Here is a 12,762-nt window from a genome sequence, read left to right as displayed (position 1 = left end):
TGTAAACTAACCCCCAGTGATGTCACATGATGTGAGGTGTTACAGTTAGATTTACTGACTCTTATTAAATGTCCGATCTCTAATTTTAAGCGGTTGTCTACCACAGGGATCCCACCTCCAAGAGGAGTTCTTCTGTATGGTCCCCCGGGGACAGGAAAAACTATGATTGGACGAGCCATAGCCAGTGAAGTTGGAGCCCACATGACGGTGATAAATGGCCCAGAAATCATGAGCAAGTATGGTCATATAGCCTGAAAACTTCATGGCACCATATTTCTATCCCAGCAGATTATTTTGGGGAAAATTTACTTTGTTTCCATGACAGCAAGATTTTACTCACCACCTTACACATGATCCAAAGCCACAGATTAAATGAGGAAAGTTTATTCACTGAATCAAAGAAGCGTGTTGTCTCATTTCTTTGCAGATTTTACGGTGAAACAGAAGCAAGACTGAGACAAATATTCACAGAAGCGTCTCAGAGGTAAGTTTTCGCTGAGCTGCCTATACTCATAAAGATGGTATGTCACTTTTAGTTCTGTGTATGCAAATCTCTAAATTCTCTTTTTTATGTTAAATTACATTATTATATTCATAAACGTGCAGACGTCTCTCACAGTTGATGTGGAACGATCATATTTATTGTTCATACTGGGACATAGGTTAAAAATGAAAAGCAAAATCCAGCAAAGACCTCACAAAGGGCATCTAATCCTTCATTTGATCCACCTTCTAGTCTGCGAGACTTCATCAGAAATGGTCTCAGTGGGAAGATGTCGCCATCTTCCTGTCTGTTTTAAAAAGAAGAAGGGAAACATGAAATGAAGACCGAAGCGTGCTAACTGCACAAGACTGGCACCGGGTCTTATGGAGTGATAAATCCAAATTTCACAGTTTTGGTTCAAGTCATTCAGTGTGTAGAGACGAGGTTAGGAGAGAAGTATGGTCATGTGTAAAACGTGGTGCAGATTCTGTCATGGTTCAGAGCTGCAGTTCAGCCAGTGATGTTGGAGATCCTGAGAAGCTTCTGATTAGCATTAGCTTCATTTTTGAATACGACAGTGATCCCAAACACACTGCCTATGCTGTAAAAACTTACCTGGATAGAAAAAACACAGTGGAACAGTCATGGACTGGCCTCCCCAGAGCCTGCACCTAAATATTACTGAAGCAGTGTGGGATCACCTTGATACCGATTGGATGAAAAAGGAAGCGACATCCAAAGAAGAGCTTTGAAGTCTCTTCAGGTAGCCTGCAGAACCATTTGTAAAGACACATTAAAGAAAATACGAGAAAGCTTGACCATGATGAAGAATAAAGATGGACACATCAAATACTGACTTCTATGTCAAAAAATTGCCTAAAGAGTCAATATTTTGCCCTCTGTGCAGTATTTCCATTTACGTTTTCACATGTTTCAATAAATCAATGTGCTTCTCACATTTGACTTGGTTTGATAGGCAGCCTGCAATCATCTTCATTGACGAGCTGGATGCTTTGTGCCCAAAGCGAGAGGGAGCTCAGAATGAGGTGGAGAAACGAGTTGTTGCCTCTCTTCTGACTCTGATGGATGGGATTGGTTCAGTAAGTATCCGAGTAATTGTACTCTACTACGGCAATAATGCTTTCCGCATTAAACTGAAGGCAGCTCTTTTGAGCATAACCTTATATGCTGTTAAGGTTTTTTTTAAGTTTGAGGTTTTTGGAACCTCACTGAGTCATCTTCTCTGAATTTTGCCAGCCTGCAGCACATAAAGGATGCTCACATTTCTTCTCTTTATACATGAATACAACAGTCTGTTTTGCATTAGCATGATTATTGCTAGAAGGCTGGGATTAAACTGAGCAGTAACTGCTTGTTCAGTAGACACATGTCTTTATACTTTGTCTTTCCGCAGCCAAACGTGGCTCCATCCTAATATGCCCTCATTGCAAATACAGATTGTCATGCAGAAACCATCTCTGCGTGCTGGACGCCCTTCAGACACTATGGGTTGCATCTCTCGGGTGCCATTTGTCCTCTGAGCTCTGTGTTAGTGCCTGATGAGAAAAAGGATGATTCCCCCACACACCCCCAGTGGGAGTCTGGGAAAGAAATCACCCAAGGCTGCCATGAGCTGACAATTTGCCGTAACTTTATCAGCAAACTAAATCTTCCCGTCCCCAGGCAGAGAAGGCCGCGGTGTGGATTGGTGATACTGCACAGATACACCAACTCCCTCCTTGCTCCCAGCTCCTGTCTGTTTTCCAAACCAAGGTCATCATTGCTGATTGGTTTGTGGAATGTGGAGAAAGCACTTCCTGCTCCACGGCATTCTTCCTTGCACTGTAATTTATTTGTGTTTCAACTCTGTCTCCAGTGTTAAAAGGTGGAAAAAGTTTTTCCCATCTTGCAGGCAAACCACCCCAGGAAACGCAGAAGTGAGCCAGGTTTAGCTGGGGTCAGAAAATCTCTCAAGCTTTGAAAAATGTCCTCGACATATGAAATACTAAAAGCCAGCGGGCTGAGTTTGACAAGTGGGCTTAAACTCGAACTGATGACCACTAAATTTGACCTAATCTAAGAGTGTGGGTGCCACAAGCTGCCGTGCACCTGGGCAGATTAAACAATGAAACTTTACTGCATTATTGAAAACTACCCCTTTCATAGTGTGAATGTATTTAACAGAAACATTTTATTTGCATTATTTATACTCCATGCGCTATACTTTTAAATTGTGAGTCTCCTACAGTTGCTCTGTATGATTCGAGGTTTTTTAAAAAACCTTTTTTCTTATTCTGTACCTTGTTGTGGCCCCAGAGTTCATCCACTGTATGAAAGGGAGCCGTTTTAGCTTCCTTCTTGCTCCTTTTAAGGTAACTTTCTTCTGTTTGAGTGCATCAAGGGGAGATTTGAACAACAGGTGGGTGGAGTCTCTGTGCTCACAGCTAGAGCTGGTTGCCTGAGATATCTCAACAGGTTTATGTGATCGGATTTACTGTTAGTGTGGGTGCCATCATGGCCTGGTCTCAATAATGAAAGATATTGGATCTCAGTAGTAAATAAACAAAATACTCTGAGGCATTTAGATCACTCTGGCCTTTTTGGTTTATAATGGTTATTTTTACATAGGCTGACTTTATGATTTGAAACTTTAGTCATGTTTGGTGTGAACATTCAGAATTGTAATAGTTTATATATGACATAAAATGAGAAATGCAAAAGGGCTACTTTAAATTGTCATCTCTTCTCATACAGAATATAAAAAAACACACAAAACATTGATTGTCAAACACATCACAGTGTTAATTAACCAGATCACTTGAACAACAGAATATACATACATACCAACTGTGTGATTCAAGCTTTAAATGACTTTTAGTTCATCAATTAACATTTGCTGAGAAGATCTTACTATGAAATTACTACGTTGTTATCTCAGAATTAGCTGATCCAACTTTCTTCTCTTTCTAGGAGGGTCACTCAGGTCAGCTGCTGGTCCTTGGGGCCACAAACCGACCCCAAGCCATTGATCCTGCCCTGCGCAGGCCGGGACGCTTTGACAAAGAGCTGGAGGTACGTACTATCAGAGAGACTGCAGTGTGTTTCCAATCAACGTCACGCTGTTTGTGAAGAATTGCTATTTAATTGCGCAACTTTCTTCTGAGGCTCTGAGTATGTGGACAGAGTACAAAAAATGTGGTATACAAATCGCTGTTCTGTGTTGATTTCGTGACGGCAGGTCGGAGTTCCCGGTGCTGCAGAGCGGGTAGATATTTTGCAGAAGCAGCTGAAATGCGTGCCGTGCAGCGCCACCGAGGAGGAGCTGACGCAGCTGGCGGACGCCGCTCACGGTTACGTAGGAGCAGACCTCGCAGCTGTTGGCAAAGAAGCGGGCAAGTAAACACTGCCTTGCTCTCTTTTAGAGAGTTGAAATGTTTGTTTCCAAGTTGTAAGAACCTAATAGCACGCAAAACCATTTTGGATTATTGGTGTGGCTACGCCTTTATTTACATATCTTTACTGATGTCTGTCAGGCCAAAAAAAAGCTGGATATTTTCAAGCGTTAGACTCTGATTTGAAATATCATTCCCAGATTTGTAGCTGTAGCTTTTGATAGTCATGTAAATTGTTGCTCATAATGTTGCGGAAACCAAGGACATCTATGGCCACTCAAAGCAGCTGTTAAGAAACACCAGTGCTTCTCTTTGCATTGATTTCCTCTTTGCACTTCATGAAAACAACACAATTTAGGAAAACAAAACACAGTTGCATATGGCAACCGGCCCAGAATTGCTCTCCATCTTTTTGTTGTTTAGTTTGCCCCGTGGGCTGAGGTATCCGACCAACAAACAATAGTGATTGACAGTTTGTTATTGAGCTCTAGGTGCATTCTAGGCCTCATGTTGTTTTTCCCTCTCTCGCTCGACCTCTGCTTTCCTTGTAAAATGTCGCCCAGACCACAATAACTTGTGAATTATTCCCATCTAAATTATTTTTACCAATTTTTGAGACATTTTCTTGGAGTGCCTGCCATGCCCACAGCTCCTTTGAACACACAGGTCAAGCATCCTTTGATATTTGCCAGAGAGGAAGTTGGGAGTTTCAGCGGTTTCTCTCACTGGGATCCGAATACCACAAAAACCACCACTTGTTGTGAAATTCCTGTGCCCCCTCACCCCTAGCACCACAAACCATCCCACCTCATATCCCTGAGGACAAACACACTGGCTTATATACGTGTGTATCTGCCCTGCATGTCCTTGATTGTGGGGGTATATGTGATTGTTTGAGCACATGCTTATTTGTTTTTCTGTGGAAGTGTGTGTATGTGACCCCATATGCCTCCTGGGTGGTCCCACCGCCCGGAGTATGTGGCGTATTGCCTTTCCAGCTACGGAGGGAGTTGGGCTGCTGTGTGGAAGCATTCCGGCAATGAGCGTAATTTACTGTCCGCAGAGGGCCAGACGTGACTGGCAGCGTTTTCTGAGAAACCCCCACACGCCCCCGAGGGAGACAACAACCTCCCCAACCCCGCTCGACACCGCTAGTTTCCCCAAAATCTCCAAACCAAAATCACAAGACCGATAAAAGCCCTTGCAACAAAAAAGCCACAGGAGAACTCTTAATGCACTCATGACTTCTTTCTTTCATTTTACCGCTTGAGATAAAATATAAATTCAGTTACAGATGCTTGGTCGGAGTACGAGGCATCTATAGCTAAAGCGCTCTCAGACATTCACTGGAAATTTGGGGCTGGGTCTAAAGTTCAAACTGATAAATATCAGTCCAGATTTAACACCATCATAGATTTATCTCATTCATGCCATCTTTTAACTGGCTGTCAATGCAGCAAAGAGGAGCATGGCATGACTCCAGCATGTGATTTGGTCACAGTGGTCCTTTCCCATTTTGTGTGATAACTCCAATATAATTTCCCATGATACACCTTTCTGTTAGGGGAGGATTTTACTGTATAACACGTTTTCCGGGATTGTAATGCAACTGTAACTGAAAGGAAGTAGTGTCAGTTTATCTAGTAAAATCCAAAGTGCTCTATGGTGCACTAAAAAACAATCACCTTACTGTAGTCATGAAAAAGAGCAAGAACCTTACCCGATTTAAGTTTGGCTAATCTCTCCTTTAGGGCTGCCACAAACGATTATTTTGATAGTCAACTAGTCACCGATTATTTTTGCGATTAGTCGACTAATCAGATCATGTGTCCATTGGATGTAAAACCTACAGCTTATTGCACCAGCATGCATCTGCTCTTATAGAACTATCATTAGCTTACAGCTTTAAGTGTTTAAGGTATGTGCTAACTAAAAATAAAGACAAGATGATAGTTTATTAACCAATAACATTTTTAAGTTATCTAAGTGACTTATATATCATGTTTAACCTGAGTAGCGAAAGACAGCGGCGGGTTTTAAAATGATTTGCCAGGAGTCCCTCTACTGAGCCTTGAATCCCGGCTAGCTATCGAGCTAGTGGGTAACAGACCTCTCTGAAAACGTCGGAGCGCTTTTGAAAATATGTGGCGTCTTGATAAACCAAGCAGATATTTGAAGTTTACACAGCTACATTCTCGCCTGAAAATATGTTAAACGTTTATTTTGTGACCCAGAAAGAATAATAAGAGTAATATTAAAACTAAGTAGCTGCCGCTATTGTTGGAAACTGAGCAGGACCGCGCTTCCTGAATTTGGACACAGCTACGATACTGGACACTGCTTCTTCTTCTTCGGGGTTTAACGGCAGCTGGCATCCTTGTACATGCAGTGCTGCCATCTTCTGTTTCAGTCCGTTATTACACTCTTAAATCCTACTACTTATTCCTGCGTCTTTTGGGATCTTACAAAGCTTCAAACAACGCGTCGACAATTTTAATAGGCAACGTAATCGTGACTAGTCGACTAATCGTGGCAGCCCTACTCCCCTTTAAGGTTGTCTCCTTGTGCATCTCTGGACTGCTTTCAGTGCAATTTCTATTTTTAGATTCCTCTGCGTATTAACTATTCTGTCCACTTGCAAATTTAACTTTGAGATTTATGTGTCAAACTAACTGAAGCTTTACGTGCAGATTAATCACTGCTGATGAGAACTGTATCTCCATCTACAAAACAACACTTTAATGGAAAATCAGTGGCCAAGCCAGAAGGTAACTGATCTGACAAGGCGGAAAGCAGACAAGCAGACGTTTACTGGAACATGACTTCTACTGTAACATCCTGAGATCTCTGTGGGGGGATTATTTGGTGCAACTGACCTCCACTGTGGCTGGTGCCAGCCTGGCATTTTATGCCAGTTCACACCACTGAAATCTTACACGCTCCCCATTCGTCAAATTTAACTACCAAGTGACTTCACTATGAGTTGAATCACAGAGTGTCAGAACAGGACTTTTAATGAGCAAAAAAAGGTGACCAGATCTAAAATAGTTTTGCTTTTCTTTGAACAGAGTTGCATACACCTTTTTTATGTTATAATGCCCAGATTCCTATTTCATATGTATAAATGAAGGCAAAACTCTTGTTTTGTGATTGCCCCATCTAAAAATTTTATTTCAAATTTACAAATATTTATACATTAATCAGTTGTACAGTTTATTTGCAAGTTATTAAAAAGCACTGTTGTTTAATCTTTGCAGATTATTTTCAGTAAAAATCCAAACCACATTACCGTTATCCCTATAAATTGCTTGGATACATATAAATAGACACATAAAGCCATAGAAAACATACACACATGAACTCGCAAGCTGTTATCTGTTTTTTCCTATTTTGCTTTGTACCGAAGGGAACAAAAGAGGCATAAAAACACATCAAATCGGAACTGCAGTTGTTTCCTCGTGCTGCTCACGTAACAATGAGCTGCTGAGGAAGCATACACTCTGATGTACCGCTTCCTGAAAAATAAAATTGAGGGAACATATAGCATGGGGAGCCCAATATACTCTGGTCACGCGAAAGATCCACCTTGCACAGCTGCATTAAAGCATCCACGCGTACGGACGTGTGGCTTCTATAATGGATGCAGTCACAAACACATGCACATTATCCTGCCTTTTAAATAATTCCAGTCTCTTTAATGAAAGACTATTTACATGAGCTGTTCATATGTTAGGAAAGTCAAAGGGTTTATGTGCGTGTGTGTGTTTGATTCTTTTGTGTGTGGATAAGAATGCATGGAAATCTTGATGTCATTAGGGAAATTGTTGTTTGTCCACTCTGAATTATACTGAGCCCCAGAAACTTCTTGACGACAGATGTGTTATATAATGAGCACTTAATTACAGTCGATCACGGATCTGCCAGTTTTTAAAGCATTGTAATGCATGAGCACTCTCATGCCAGATGTATTAAAGTGCGATTCACTTAGGTCACCTGAAATCCCTTTTTAAGCTTCCACCGAATGCACATATTATGAAGAAAAACTGTGCTTTACATCACGGGCACTGACCAATGGAATCCAGGTTAAACTTAATGAAAGAAGCATTTTTAAACCTGGGGGTGAAAAAACAAGAATGCATCAAAGTATTGAGAAGGCATCATGATGCTTCTCTGACTGCTGTACACACGTTTATTCTTTAATTGCAAAAGAAAATACTGAACTATTTTTGAGAAAGGTCTGATTTAAAACAGTTCAACTCTGGGTAATAAAAAGTTTAAAAAATCGCAGAAAGATGCCGCTGAAGTAAAAAAACTTGGGGAAAATGTAACTTGTCATCAGCCTACATGCACTAAACAGGCAAACTGGATGGCATCCTGTTTAATTAACTCTATAGATATGCAATATTTTTTTTATCAGTTTTATGCTGTTTTTAGGGAGTTGTCAGTTTGGAGCTCTTCTTTACTGAATGTATAATGTGCTAAGAAGCTAATTTCTGATTTTACTTTGCACAAACTTTAAATTAAGGTAAGAGGTTGTCATCATTCATCATCGGTTGTCTGTCATTTAAGACACAAATGGGTGAACAATGAATGAATGTCTAAGCAAGCTATTGCCCGACTGCAAGCCTCGTGAAGTGTTCACCTGGGCTAAGACTGACATGCATTTATTGTTAAAATAGTCTTCATTTTCTACAATTATAATTCATGCTCCCTTTACAGTAATAGAATTTGACATTCATGTACTGTTTGCACACTGTTTAGGGGGACAGAAGTCCCTCTAAAAAAGTGAAAGTCAGAAGAAGTAGAATTAAAGCTGAGCATTTCAAAACGAAGTACTTGATTACATTTTACCATCCTCTCATTGTCAGTAACAAAAAATATCAAACCCCTTGAAAACCCTAAATGAAACCTCTGAACTGTAGCAACTGTGAATGAGGACCTCTCATGGTCAAATGCTGTATAGCTGTGCAGGTACAGTCAAGCGTAGCTGGCAGTTCACGTGGAGTCAGCATGGAGCGTAACCAGACTGAGCTCTGTTTAGATACAAAGATCTGATTTTTATCTGCAGGGTGAAAATAGCTGATGGTTCCTTCTTAAATGTTTTGTTAAGTTCTTGTCCAAATTTACATCTGAGGATATATTTTTCTCTCTAATCTTTTCCGAAGTGAGAATCCCCGAGTTAGAATTTGCAAGTTCATTAGCCAAACGACTCGCAATCCTTTAAACTAATTCTCACCTTTCTCTCCTCTTTTAAATTTGGGATTTCTGAATCAAACTTTTTTCTTTTCGCGGTTCTCTTCCTGTTGACAACGTGGCCTTCATCATAGTTTCATTGATGTTGACAGATGCATGTACACATTAAGAAGATCTGCTGGACTGAGTTAGTCAGAGCAGAAAAATGTCCATGCTGCACGCCTATAACTCTGTGTATGAGCATTTTTCTGACAGCTTTTCTGTTGCATCTGTCGCTCCTCATCACATCATTCTGACTGTGACTTTATGTCAGACATGTGTCAGCATGCACATTCTTGCAGGACAGGTTAACTTAGATGGAGACATTACACAAGTCCCAGACAGTGTTGGGAAGGTTACTTTTAAAATGTATTCCATTACAGAATACAGAATACATGCCCCAAAATGTATTCTGTAACGTATTCCGTTACGTTACTCAATGAGAGTAACGTATTCTGAATACTTTGGATTAATTAATATATTATCATGCTGTTTACAACTACATGAATGTACTATTGCTGTGATTTATTACTGTTACTGAAGGTCCGCGGCTCCGAACCGTAGTAAAGGGACCTCTGGCTAATACGGTGGGTTCTGTGTCGGGCTCGTAGCCGAAAACTAGCTTTACTTTGTTGTCTGGGTCAATTTTGTTAGCGAGAGACAGAGAGAGGCGTTGAAAGGCTGCTCCAACGGGACTTATTGTTTCAGAGGAAAACACAAACATGGTGTACAGTCGAGTCTTAATAGCTTACTTACAACTGGGCTCGTCAGGCTCTCTTCTTGGCTGCAGTGGTTATTATTATATTTACATGCTTCCAGCTCCCGTTTTTTCCTTTTCCTCGTACTTTTCCTTTTTCTCCCTCCCTCGCTCACAGACACATAACGTGTATGGCAGTCCATTCTCCCTGCAGCACGGACTACACTGCCTATGATGCTACATTCTTTAGAGCTATACCTGTAGCATTCTGCCTATTAGCTTAGCACAACAACAACAAAAAGGCCTCTCTCACCCAGGAAACACGCAGAGAGAGAGAGCGTCACCCTGTAACCATGGCAACCGTAACGCTGCCGCCTGGAACAACAGAACGTAGCTGTCAAACAAAACCCAAACAGTCCTGACCCGCCACAATATGAAACAGGGAAGTACCGCCGTGTAATCCATTTATTTCAACAAAGTAACTGTATTCTAAATACCACCTTTTTAAACGGTAACTGTAACAGAATACAGTTCCTCACATTTTGTATTTTAAATACGTAATGGCGGTACATGTATTCCGTTACTCCCCAACACTGGTCCCAGATTTGTTTCTTGTTAGCTGCAGGAGTAGTTCCATGTTTGAGCTGAGTGTAGTCGAAGTTCTATAATAGAAAAGATTTGCTTTAAAACACATGCAAAACATCCATTTTCACAACTAATATGCATTTTTAAAGACATTTAAATGAAGATTCCATTATCAAAATGTATTATAATAGAGCATGTGACGCACCCAAAATTAACTATTAAGAGCTGATGAGTCAACATTTTGACTGGTTGCTTGTACAGACAGATTCACTTTTTATATTTCTATTTCACAATAGATCAAATTGAATTGAAATAAATGTTAAAATTGGGGAAAAAAAAGGGATCTGGGTGTAGGTCTCCTATGTCCACGATAAATTTGATGGCTCATGTTTCCTAGTTTATCACATTAAATATGTCCTCTCTGTATAAAAGCTCAGTGCAGCCCAGAGATTGTGCACTAGTTTGTGAATTCTCTTTTTGGAGCCTCATTTTGTAGCTAGCAAGTTTGGTAGCCTGCTAGACCTTAATAGACACAATAAAGTAAAACTTTTACTCACCAAATGTAAGAGTGCATATCCTGCCCCGTCTCCCTCCCCTCAGCCCCACCTGATCGCTGCAGATGGCTGCCCCTTCCTGGGGGATTCTTCCTGTTAAGAGTTTTTCCTTCCCACTGTTGCCAAGTGCTCACTTGTGGGGAGGTTGTCTTGATTTTTTGGATTTTGTCTCTGTTATTGTAGAGTCTTTACCTCACAGTACTAAGTTCTTTCAGGCGGCTGTTGGTGTGATTTGGTGCCATATAAACACAATTGGATTGAAAATGCTTTTTTTTTTTTTTTACTTGGTTTACGTTTAACTTGGATGCAAGTCATATTATTTTCTCAGGTAGTTCCTCTGAAAAATGTGCCAAAAAACTGCTGATTGTCAGTATCCATCAGTCGTATTTCAGTTATTATGAAGGGAGAAAGTAGTTTTAGAGGAAACAAATAAAAGGATATTGTACCAGATTGTAAACATCTTTTATTTCAGTTTTAAATTTGAGCATATAAATATGGGAGTGCATGGGGACTGACTTGCTTTCCTGGTTAGCCTCAAGGAATTGCAGGTTTTAGGCCAAAATTATAACATTTTTATAAATTTATGTAAGAATAAACCTTAGCTGGCAGAACCTGCACATTTAGTTAATTAGCAATATGCATAAACTGTATATAGAATAAAAGAAGGAGCAAAGGTCAAATAGGGTTGCGTGTCTTTACAGTAAAGAGGCTGCCAGTGTAGGAAGCTTTCTTATGTTTTGTCACAAGATCCCTGACAAAAGCTTCCTCCAGTATAACCACAAATGCGCTGAGTTCTAGTCTTCATATTTCCCTAAATGTTACTTTGACCGTGTTTCCAGCCCACCAGAGATTATGCAAAACAGCTTTTTCATAACGAATCCCTCTAGGTGTTCTGCGTGGTATTGGAAGCTGTCGTGTGGTCTCGCGGAGCCTCACAGACTCCGGGCGTCTCTCTGTCGTCCTGTTGGTGTTCAACTGATCCCGGTGCTGGCAGATGACTCATTTCCACAGTCTAAACAGTGCAAATTGCGTGTGTGAGTGTGCACGTCTATTTGAACGTGTGTATGCCGGTGCATGCTTGTTTGGTTTGTGCCACATCCGGACCCACTGTTTACAAGCCTCTCTAAACAGGGGAAGCCTGCTGGAGCAAAAAGGGCCAGTAAAATTGATTATATGGAATAATAAACACAAAATGCACCACTGTGTCAGCTGAAAGCTTTTTGGTTAGCCTGCTATTTGACGGCAAAGATCAGGCTCGATATTTAACAACTCAAACTTTAGCAACTAAATGGTCTAAATGATTTACACGGGAAATGCGCAAAGTGATTTGGCCAACACGCTTAGTGAAAATCCCCTAAACCTAAATATTCAGCACTTGAGCGTTTTTAAACCCAAACCATTGATCTTCCTGGCCATGAGACACAGGAAATGGGGACTAGAGGTTACTCCGCTCTGTAGAAACGAGGAAGAAAAACGGCAGCAAAAAGCAGCAGAGTTTTGTGTGTTTGACATAAATTTTGCCGTGGAAGACTAAATGGGCCAAACAGTGCTAAATGCTCACTGATGTTTACAGCGGCAGCATTGCCTTATAAAGTGCGTTTCCCAAGTCATCTGTCCTTTTAAAGACACTTCAGGGATTTCAGTACAGGTCACATAAATATCAGTCGGATCAGCACGGGAGGTTTATTTGAGGCCCCTGTTTATAAAATCCGGAAATGTGCTGCTTGTGCTCCTAAAACCCGACACATACCTTTTCCCAGTGACAGCGATGTGTGTGTGTTTGTGTGTGTTTGTGTGTGTACTTCAAGAGCACATATT

At 40.8% G+C, this 12,762-nt stretch overlaps 1 protein-coding gene across 1 annotated transcript in view; it reads left to right on the top strand.

Annotated features, from left to right (window-relative positions):
* The window catches only part of afg2a (AAA ATPase AFG2A), a 114,492-nt gene that overhangs the window by 4,438 nt on the left and 97,292 nt on the right, over positions 1–12,762 (top strand). Inside the window, exons 6-10 of the mRNA XM_085136026.1 lie at positions 107–236; positions 428–484; positions 1,461–1,584; positions 3,455–3,556; positions 3,723–3,876. Coding sequence (XP_084992152.1) covers positions 107–236; positions 428–484; positions 1,461–1,584; positions 3,455–3,556; positions 3,723–3,876 — 567 coding nt within the window. The remainder of the gene's footprint in view (positions 1–106; positions 237–427; positions 485–1,460; positions 1,585–3,454; positions 3,557–3,722; positions 3,877–12,762) is intronic.

Source organism: Neolamprologus multifasciatus, chromosome 2, assembly GCF_963576455.1.
Source record: "Neolamprologus multifasciatus chromosome 2, fNeoMul1.2, whole genome shotgun sequence".
Taxonomy (NCBI): domain Eukaryota; kingdom Metazoa; phylum Chordata; class Actinopteri; order Cichliformes; family Cichlidae; genus Neolamprologus; species Neolamprologus multifasciatus.
The sequence above is the reverse complement of the archived record's forward strand: the minus strand, read 5'-3'. Positions and strand labels throughout refer to the sequence as shown.